Here is a 10,435-nt window from a genome sequence, read left to right as displayed (position 1 = left end):
TTAAATTATATATTATTATTAAATTATATTTAATAATAATATTAAAATATGATTAATTTTTTATTTTTTATTTTTATTAAATTATATTTAATAATAATCGTATTAAAATTTAATAACAATAACAATAATTATCTAAATAAATAAAAATTCTGTTAAGAGTACTCTAATTATTTTAGCTTTTTTTCTTTATGTTATTACAATATTTATTTTATTTAATTAAATAATTAAATTACTAATTACAACTCTATTCTGTTATGTAAACCAACCGTATCGTGAATTTCTTACAACTATAAATAATTTGTTATGCCATGTAATGATGTCCAAAATCCAATACAGTCTTATAAAGTAATTAATTATAAAAGGAAAAAAGAAAACTAGCTAGAATTAATGAATAAAAAGAGTTAGTATATAAATAACCAAATATTACATAGCGAATGCTAACAATGATGATAATTAAATATGATTAAAGAAAGAATTGAGCAAAGTCTACAAATAATTTGGCGCAAGTAAAAAAAAAAAAAGTTATTACGTTTGATCGTAATGGTTGGCGATGAGGGATTGAATAGCTCCAGATAAGTTGGTCATGGCGGCAACCAGATCCGTAATACCTTTTCGGTTGACTTCGTTTCGAGTTTCTTCGATTTGGAGTCGACGTTGTTCGAGTTCCATCACTTGTTGGTGCCGTTTCTCTTTATTCTCTTCGCAGCTTTTAAGGGTTTGAGCCAAAACCGAAGCACTTCGCATTATGCTTGAACCGATTTTCCTAACTTTTTTGCGTTTGGTCTTGGAATCCAGATTTTCACTTGACTCTGTCTCTGAAGAATCTGATTCTTCTGTCAAATCACATGTACACATATCAAAATAAAGATGATATCTTTATTGAATGGTATTCACTTAAAAAATACTACTTCCTAAGCAAAACTCACGATTAGTTTTGGGGTTTTGCTGCCTGATTAATGTTTTGGTGGGAATTACCAAGGAAAGATCAATAAATGAGGTACCTTAATGTTGTAAAAGTTGCTGCAAATGATGGGTCAGCATCTGCAGAAATTCATGAGCCTAACACCACAAGCCTTTGGACCATCTTAGGACCCCTGGTGGGTTAAATCATCTTAGGATATAAATCTATGGCACCTCTCTATTTTGTATTTTTTATTTCAAGCACAGAACAATCATGAATGCAACTCTTCCTCACTGGTTTTCATGATTGCTTTTACTGTCAAATTTGTGTATTAATCAAAAGTATTTTTAGTATAATCAACCAATGGAATGACTTGGGTAGGAAACTTACTACCAAGTGAAAACCCATGTGATGGTTGGTATTGAAAACCCAAAAGAATCCAACGGTTATCATTGTAAGCTCAAATAACGACAATGTACAATTGAATGTAGCTTTGTGAAAAAAAGAATGGGTCCCTAATAAATGAAAGGAGCAGAGTTTTCAAACCTGCAGCTTTGACTATATATATAAACATAAATTATTATTATAATAATAATATAATCGCTGAAAGACAAAAAATGAAAAAGTTTTTGTGATTCTGACACATTACTACTACTATGCTATACTCCAAGCATACTGCAGCAACCAAAAAAAAAAAAAAAGAGAAAGATTAATATACAGTACCTGAAACTGTTACCGGAGCATCAATCTCCGGTGGGTTCTGGTCAGTCTTGAGAGGCAGTTGCTCAGATGATTGAGAAAAAGAAGGTTGGTGGAGGTGGGGCTGTTGTTGGGTGTTGAGTTTTCTTTGAAGAACATCGTTGAGGGCTTCGAAGACTTCAGGAGACATGTTGGTGGGCAAGTTATGGAGCTTACGTTGGTGTCTTTCCATGGACCAGTAAGAGAGGAAGGGATGGGAGGATTGGGATTGAGAGTGGGAGGATTGGTACTGTCGGACCTTTTTGTAGTCACGGAGTAGGTTATCCCATTTGTCGTTGCATTGGTTTTGGCTACGGAAACAGCCATGGTCCCAGCAATAGTTTTCGATCCATTTCCACCTTAATTCTCCTGGTTTTGAAGGTGAGCTTGTGGAAGGCTTGGCACGCCGTTCGTCGTCTAGTCTTTTGGCTGTTATGAGTGTTACGGTTTCTTGGATTGTCCAGTTTCCTTTGCGGTATTCACGGTTCGCGTCGGAGGTCATGGTGGTCGCCGAGGTTGTGGCTGGTGTGATGATGTTCAGTGGTTGGTGTTGGTGGTGGTGGGTTGAAGGTGGTGGTGGTGGTAGAGGGTTGGACATGGTTTAAGCATGTGTATGAGGAGGAGGGAGAAGGGGGAATTGTGGGTGTTGAGTTTACATGGTTTTGTTGGTTTCTGATGGTCAGAAAGGTCTTTTTCTTTTATGTTTTTTAAGGGTAATAAAAAAGGGTTGATACGTATTTAGGGGTGAACGGGTGAATTACCCTATTTTCTAACCAAAATTTTCGAATTGAGCCTGTTTTTTCAAAATTTATCGTAATAAGTTGATTTTGAAGAGACAATATGAAAATGTATTAAGCTCGACGTGCTTTTTGCGATTTTTTAAGAAAATGTTTATACATTTTTTTATTTTCTCTCTTCGATCAGTTTAGGATTTTTAAGGTTTTTTAAGATTTTTGTTTAGAGTTTTTTAAAATTTTAAAATTTTTAACTCTTTTTATATATTCTTTAAGATTTTTTTATAATTTTTATATTTGTTAAAAATATATAAATTTTGAAATTTTTATAAATATTTTGAAATTTTAAAATTATTTTAAAAATTTTAAAATTATCCGTGTAATTTTTTTTAATTTTTGTCAAGAGAGAGACCAATTTATTCATTTTCAAAATAACAGGGACCAAAAGAGTATTTATACCAGTATATTATTCGAATTGTAAAAATTCAACTCGATTCGAACTCGAAATTTGAATTTTTTTTAATTTTTCGAATCAAATCGAGTTTAACTCACCCAAGAAGAACGAGTAAATATGCTAAAAAAACATGCATATTTTCGAAAATATTATTGTGGGATATCTGACCAATTTCGAGGTGAGTAATTTTGTAGGGGGTTGACAATGAGAAAGTTTGGGATCTAGAATTTCGTCTAGCTGGACGCATTTTGCTGACTCAGTAGGAAAACGCTTCTAGTTGGGAGGTTTTCTTGCTACATCCGTTAAAAACGCGTTTAGCTGGATGCGCTTTCACACTCTCTCTCCAAAATTGGCCTATTCTTATAATTTTGGTTCAAAATTAGCATATATGGGTAATTCACAGTATTTAGTACATTATAATTATTTTTTTAACTCCACAAGTAAATTATAAATTTGTTACGTATCTAATTTCTTTTATATATATTTTATTTTTTATTATATTCTATATACATTTATCATCAAGTATCCTACATATGAAAATTTTAAATTTCACTAATAATATATCAAATATTTTATTTTTTATTAAAACTAAAATTGTTATCTTCCCATTCCTCAAGATTTAAAAATGTCTATTTAACCTTTTATTACAATAATGATTACTATTAATATAATTTCAAATTTAAATTTAATAGAAATACTTTAATTGTGTAGGAAATCTAAATCATGAATATATGAAAGGGATATTTTTTAAAAAATAAATTGAATACAAATTTAAGTCCAATTGCAAATTAATTCCTTTAAATATATATTAGAAATTCTATATCACACATGTATGTATCATGGGGTTAGAATTTAAATATCGTAAACCGTGTAGTCTCAGGTAGAAACTTAACTTCAAATCCGTCTAAATTAACTTAACTTGTCAAACCCCAAAAACGATGGATCCAAAATGGTAAGGCATACATGTTAATCGTTTTGGTGCACTATGCTAGCATAACCCGCCACCCTACTAGCTTGCTGATGAATTAAAGTATTGGTGTAACAATCCATTGTTCAGTAGTGTCAGAAATAATAGTTTCGAGACTACAAATTCAACAAGCCTGTAATAATTATTAATTGATTTATACAAGACAATTATATAGTTTTATATTAAAATTTGAATTGACAAATTTTAGCTTATGAACAAACGGATGAAGACAAGTTGTTTGTTCTGAAAGTCGAGTAGTTTTCAGAAATGAGGTGTATGTAACACCCCTAACCCGTATCCATTGCCACAATAGGGTTACAAGGCATTACTGATCAATATACAACATTTAGCTTACATTTATTAACCCCAAGCATTCGTTCTCATATATCATTCAAAACAATTACATTGTCCCTTATAAAGGCTTACGAGGCCTTAATCATGCTTTAGAAGTGGGTTGGGACTAAACCGATAGCATACGAAAATTTCGAAAAATTTAGAAAATTTTTCAATCATACAAGGGTCACACGCCCATGTCTTAGGACGTGTAAAAATAGAGCATACATACTTACTTGCAACACACGGCTGAGGATACGCTCGTGAGCTAGGCCGTGTGAAAACTGGAGAGTATACTGACTTGGGTCACACGGCCAACCGCACGTCCGTGTGTCCAACCCGTGTGCCCTTTGAAATGGCCACACACGCCCGTGTGCTAGGCAGTGTGCCATTTAGAGAGTATACTAACTTATACCATACGGCCAATCACACACCCATGTGTGAAACCATGTAGAGCATATTGACTTCAATTCAATTTCAACACCAGGGGACACATGGCCATGTAGCATAACCATGTATCGTACACCCTTTTTGCACATACTTACACAAGCTCATATGGTATCATTCTAAGACACAATTATGCAGCCAAAAGTCATCAACTAATGCATAATAATACCATATCCACTTCAACTAAATTCAATACTTAATTCCATATCATTTACCTATTCAAATACCAAACAATTTAATTTGCTTTCCTAAGCATAATTCACATGTATAATTAATCTAGCAAAACTAATCCAAACATACATAACCAATTCAATTCCATTCATTCATTATATGTCTATTACCAAACATTAAAAGTAGAACTATTTGGACATTCATAAGCATCAACAAGTTCATCATTTTATGTCAACTCAAATAGCCAAAATACATATCCATCAAACATACCAAAATGACTTAAGCCTATACATGCCATATACCATATAATCTGAGCTAGCTTTGCAGAACTACAAAACATCGAAAATTAAACAAAGTAAGCTATAAAGCTTAGTAAGTTCGTATCTGAACATGAAGTAATCACAACATTCATATAGCAATGCAAAATAGATAATATCATTAACATTTAAAGCATCAACTCATGAGCTAACATAAAATTTATTCATATCCTCATTCATGAGTTCTCAACTTCATCTATCTCGATACTTGAATAGTTTTTCATACATACTTGTACCGATACATTTCTATTTCTCATCAATACTCTTATCAAACCACTCCGGTTTATAAGTGATTACGATACAAATTCATCGATTTTCCGATGCGATAGTCCAACTATGGTCTTACATATACATTGTCAAGGCCCTGTCGTGGTCTTTCATGCACATGCCATAACCCGGTTATGGTCTTTTTATTCGAATTGCCATAGCCTAGCCATGGTCTTATTCGATAACTTGCCTTATTCAATTCGTACATTTCATTTACTATCTCAACAGTTATCCAATAGAATAATTACTATCTCAATTTCATCCATCAAACAAATAGATACACATTTAAGTTCAATTATACGAGCTTACCTCGTATACGGAATTGACGGATCGGGTCGACTACTCGATAACCTTGCTTTTCCCCTAATCTAAATCAGAATTCTTTCTTTCTTGACCTATATGAATTCAAAATTGACTTATTCAATCATATATTCTTTCAATTTAGTCCAAAACATACATTTAGGCATATTTGCACTTTAGCCTCTAAACTTTCACACTTTTAACAATTTAGTCTTTATTTCACAATTACACAAAATTCACATAATTTCATTAAACCCAAGCTTGGCCGAATTACATATAGGTCCCTAACAGCCCAAAACTTTGATTTATTTCACCTTACAACCCCTAAATTTTCACATTTCACATAAAAATCACTTTACAAAACATGTAAAACTGTCAATAAACCTTCATAATCTATCATCAATCATCAAATTACTCAAGCATTCAACAATGGAAACATGTTAAATCTTTAACAGTTTGAAAATCTAAGGTGTGGGCTAGCTAGAATACGAAGTAACGATCTCAAAAACGTAAAAATCATTAAAAATTGAGCTTTCTTCTTCTTCTTCTATATTCGGTCAAAGTATGATAATGAAGCATAATTTTAATTTTTGTTTTATTTATTATATCATTTATTAACTATTTACATTATTAACCTTTAATATATAACTTAAAATTCATTTAATAGTTGTCCAAAATTGTCCACCCACATTTAAAATGGTATAATTACCACTTAAGGCCATCATATTTAAAACCAAGGACAATTGAAACCTTTAACTAATAGCATGTAACTTTTGCATTTTATGCGATTTAGTCCTTTTTCTCAAATCGAGAAATTAAACGATAAAATTATTTCACGAAAATTTCACACATTTATACTTTCATGCTATATACACATAAAATAATATTAAAAATAATTTTTTGACGTTGGATTCGTGGTTCTGAAACCACTATTCTGATTTAGCTAAAACTGAGCTGTTACAACTCTCCCTCTTAGGAATTTTCGTTTCCGAAAATCTTACCAATGAATAAGTTCGGGTACTGTTTTCTCATAGCATCCTCGGGTTCCCATGTTGCTTCTTCAAGCCCATGTTCATGCCATAATACTTTCACTAATGCAATTCTCTTATTTCTCAACTCTTTGATCTCACGAGGTAAAATTCGAATCGGTTCTTTAGCATATGACATATCTGGTTGAATTTGAACCTCGATTGTGGAAATGACATGTGAAGGGTCAGATCGATGTCTTCGCATCATCGAGACGTGAAACACATTATGTATTTTCTCTAACTCAGATGTTAAAGATAACCGATATGCCACTGGCCTAACCTGCTCAATAATCTCATACGGTCCGATGAATCGCTGACTCAATTTCCCTTTCTGACCAAACTACAATATTTTTTCCACGGCAACACTTTCAAAAACACTTTATCCTTGATCTGAAACTCAATATCTTTCTATTTCAAGTCTGCGTACGATTTCTGTCCATCCGAAGATACTTTCAAACTATCACGTATTACTCTCACTTTCTCTTTTGTTTCTCTAATCAGATCAACCCCATGAATCTTACTATAACACCCCTTACCCGTATCCGACGCTGGGACAGGGTACGAGGCATTACCAAACTTGTACTCATACATTCATGCAAAAGGTCGAGCTATAAATTTTTTTCTTTAAAACAACTTCATTCATACATACACAAATTGTCCCTAATATGGGCCTACGAGGCCCAAAACAGCCATCGAAAAAGGGTCGGGACTAAATTAGGAACTTTTAGAAAAGTTTGGGAAATTTTCCTTAATACAGAACCACACACTCATGTGAGACAGGGGACATGCCCGTGTGCTCTCTACCCGCCTGTGTCCTCCAGCCGTGTAACTCTCTAACTATGACGCTAGCACCAATTTAGAGTCACACGGTCGCATCAGATGCCCGTGTGGCCAGACCGTATGGTCAATTAAAATTAAATGAATTTTTCATAAAAATAGTGCAGACTTCACACGACCAGAGTACACACCCATGTGGGTAGGCCGTGTCCCTCACACGGCCAAGACACACGCCCGTGTCTTAGCCCGTGTATTTACTATTGAGCAACTGATTTGCAAAAATAGGGTGCAGGGGACATACGGCCATTCCACACACTCGTGGGACATACCATGTGTCACACACGGCCTAGACACATGCCCGTGTATCTACCCGTATAGACAATTTGAAGGTTATTTTCCAAGCCAATTGCCACCCTTAATCACTCATGTACTTAAGCATATTTCATAGCATGCAACATGACATACTTAGACACTCAATATTCAACACTATAGCACTTTCACATCTTTGTAATATCATCCTATTGCACATTCCTTTAATCACACCATTGGGGAGCATTTTATACAAACTTCATGCAAATCAACTTAATTATCAAAATTTCAAGTTGCACATTTATAACTATTGTCATCTTAGGTTATTAAACCATTCTTTATCTCCTAGTATTTAATCTATACATCTTCATACATCCACCAAGCAATCATATTCCACATCATTAAGACAATATCTCATCATATATCCATCACACAACCATATAGAACATCATCAAAGCATCAACACATGCATGCATGAACAATTAGATATTACAACCCAAGAATCAATCATGAGCCATATCACATGGCAATTACAAAATGAATCATCAACATCATGGGCCTTCACAATTTGGCCAAATAGCATGACACATACCACAAAATGACCAAGTCCCTTATACATGCCATACTCAAAATAACAAATTCATTATACCTAATGTTCTTTTGATAGTGTGATCAAATGCTCCGACAACTTCCGATCCCCAAGCTAGCTTGGCGGAACTACAAATGATGGAGAAGAGAGGGGAGTAAGCATTTAAGCTTAGTAAGTCCACATGCAAATAATATACAATATTAGTAAACCATAATCATGCAAGACATAATAGCATAACCACCAAGATTATTCATCATTCAAGCATTCTAGCTCATTTATCAAGTATTCATATATATTTATATATATGAATATACTTTCTCATCATATATCATCCTTTAACAAGGCATCACTCATGAGTATAACTTACGTACCTGTACACATTCTTAGCATATCAAATAACTTTACCTTCATTACCATGCCCATCTTAAGACTTTCATCTCATCATTCATTATAATATCCGTTGAACACTCGAAATACTATTGGATACACGAAAACTTGCACATGAGTGCCACATAAACATATGTAGCTGAAGCTACCTCATATCATGCAACGCTCACAATGGAGCTACTCACGGGCTTGCTCGTATAAGCTATCGATCAAGGTGTAACTACACGGGCTGCTCACACAAGTTGTCAGGTATCCAACCACTCAAGGATTACCTAGCCACCGGTAGGACACATAAGACCATTGCCCGGAACTCAATCACATGTATCGCATCCATTATGAACTCGAACCACTCAACGAGCTCGGATGCCACATATATCACGAACCCGGACCACTCAACGAGCTCAAACTTTTTAATTCCTAGTGACCTGTCACTTGTATCCTAAACTATTCCTAAGGTTCAAATGGGGTTTTTCTCATTTGCACATTGCGCCTCTATTGCACTTGCTGGTGACATCGTGGATAGCGACCATAATATCATTTATGCTTACAATAGTACCATTTGACATAGCATACATAATAAGCAATAAAATAATTATCACATAATGTTAACACAACATAACATATCACATTGTCACATTATTTACACATGTACTTACCTCGTTATAAAAATAATGGTAATCAAGCCTAATCGTCGTATACTTTATTCTTCCCTCGTTCAAGACCTGATTTACGTTTTTCTTGATCTATAATGCCAAATTTAACTTATTTATTAATCACATTACGCAAATCGATCCATAATTCATGCTTTGATAAATTACCTTTTTACCCTTATCTTTCATTTATTTACGATTTAGTCCCTAGGCTCGTAAAATGAAATGCATGCATTTTCTTGGTTACCCAAGCCTAGCTGAACTTTTACTATGCTCATATCAGACTATTTTTTCCTTTATTTCACATTATTACTACTTACTTTTACACTTTTACAAACAAGTCCCTTTTTTAGGTGTTTTCACTAAAAATCACCTAGTAAAATATGTTTATCATGCATCAAACATTCATATTCCTCCATTAATCAACGAAATACATGCATGTTACACATGGGTCAAATTTCATACATGAACCCTAGCTCAAAATATAGCTAGAAATGGGTAGATCATGCTTCAAAGACTTCAAAAATACAAAGAACATTAAAAACGGGGTTAGGGAGCACTTACAATCAAGCTTGGAATGTTGAACAAAACCCTACCTATGGCTATTGAGAAATTCGGCTAGCACTTGGAGAAGATGGAGACATTTTTGCTTTGATTTTCCCTTTTTATTCTTTTAATTACCAAATGACCAAAATGCCCTTAGGGTTTTTCTTTCAAATTTTTCCTATGCATGTCCATTTTTGTCCAAAATTATAAAAATTGGTCAAATTGCTAATTAGGACCCTCTAATTCATAATCTAAAGCAATTTCATGTTTAAAGCTTCTAGAATGCAAGTTTTGCATCTTATTCAATTTGGTTCCTAAAGTTCAATTAGACATTTCATGTATAGAATTTCATGAAACTATCACATAAGCATGCATTCATATCATAGACCTCATAAGAATCATATAATAATTATTTCTATCTATTCAACGACGCATCATTGAAAACTACAAATTTTTTACCCGACTCAGGCTGAACTAACACTGGTGCCTCTGTCAATAATGTTTTCAACTGTTCGAAGCT

At 33.7% G+C, this 10,435-nt stretch overlaps 1 protein-coding gene across 2 annotated transcripts; it reads right to left on the bottom strand.

Moving 5' to 3' along the window:
- Positions 1-388: 388 nt before the first annotated feature.
- Positions 389-2,366, bottom strand: LOC107921265 (trihelix transcription factor ASR3). Of its 2 annotated transcripts, XR_005921136.1 has the most exons (3): positions 1,625-2,366; positions 1,002-1,416; positions 695-833 (listed from the first exon to the last, which is right to left on the bottom strand). XR_005921136.1 is itself a non-coding variant. In XM_016851138.2 (2 exons), the coding sequence occupies exons 1-2, from the start codon at positions 2,235-2,237 to the stop codon at positions 526-528; spliced, it is 921 nt and encodes a 306-aa protein (XP_016706627.1). In that variant the 5' UTR covers positions 2,238-2,350; the 3' UTR covers positions 389-525. The 2 variants fall into 2 exon arrangements, 1 of the variants encoding a protein (XP_016706627.1); XM_016851138.2 differs by lacking the exon at positions 1,002-1,416 and having other exon boundaries at positions 389-833; positions 1,625-2,350.
- Between the last annotated feature and the right edge of the window lie 8,069 nt (positions 2,367-10,435).

The sequence above is a fragment of the Gossypium hirsutum genome, chromosome A01 (assembly GCF_007990345.1).
Source record: "Gossypium hirsutum isolate 1008001.06 chromosome A01, Gossypium_hirsutum_v2.1, whole genome shotgun sequence".
Taxonomy (NCBI): domain Eukaryota; kingdom Viridiplantae; phylum Streptophyta; class Magnoliopsida; order Malvales; family Malvaceae; genus Gossypium; species Gossypium hirsutum.
The sequence above is the reverse complement of the archived record's forward strand: the minus strand, read 5'-3'. Positions and strand labels throughout refer to the sequence as shown.

What these genes read in the sequence shown, in the direction of transcription:
- LOC107921265 (XM_016851138.2), bottom strand. Translation starts at nt 2,237, where the DNA reads ATGTCCAACCCTCTACCACCACCACCACCTTCAACCCACCACCACCAA. An exon ending in TGCTCCGGTAACAGTTTCAG is followed by an intron (nt 834 to 1,624) that starts GTACTGTATATT and finishes GTGATTTGACAG; the next exon opens with AAGAATCAGATTCTTCAGAG.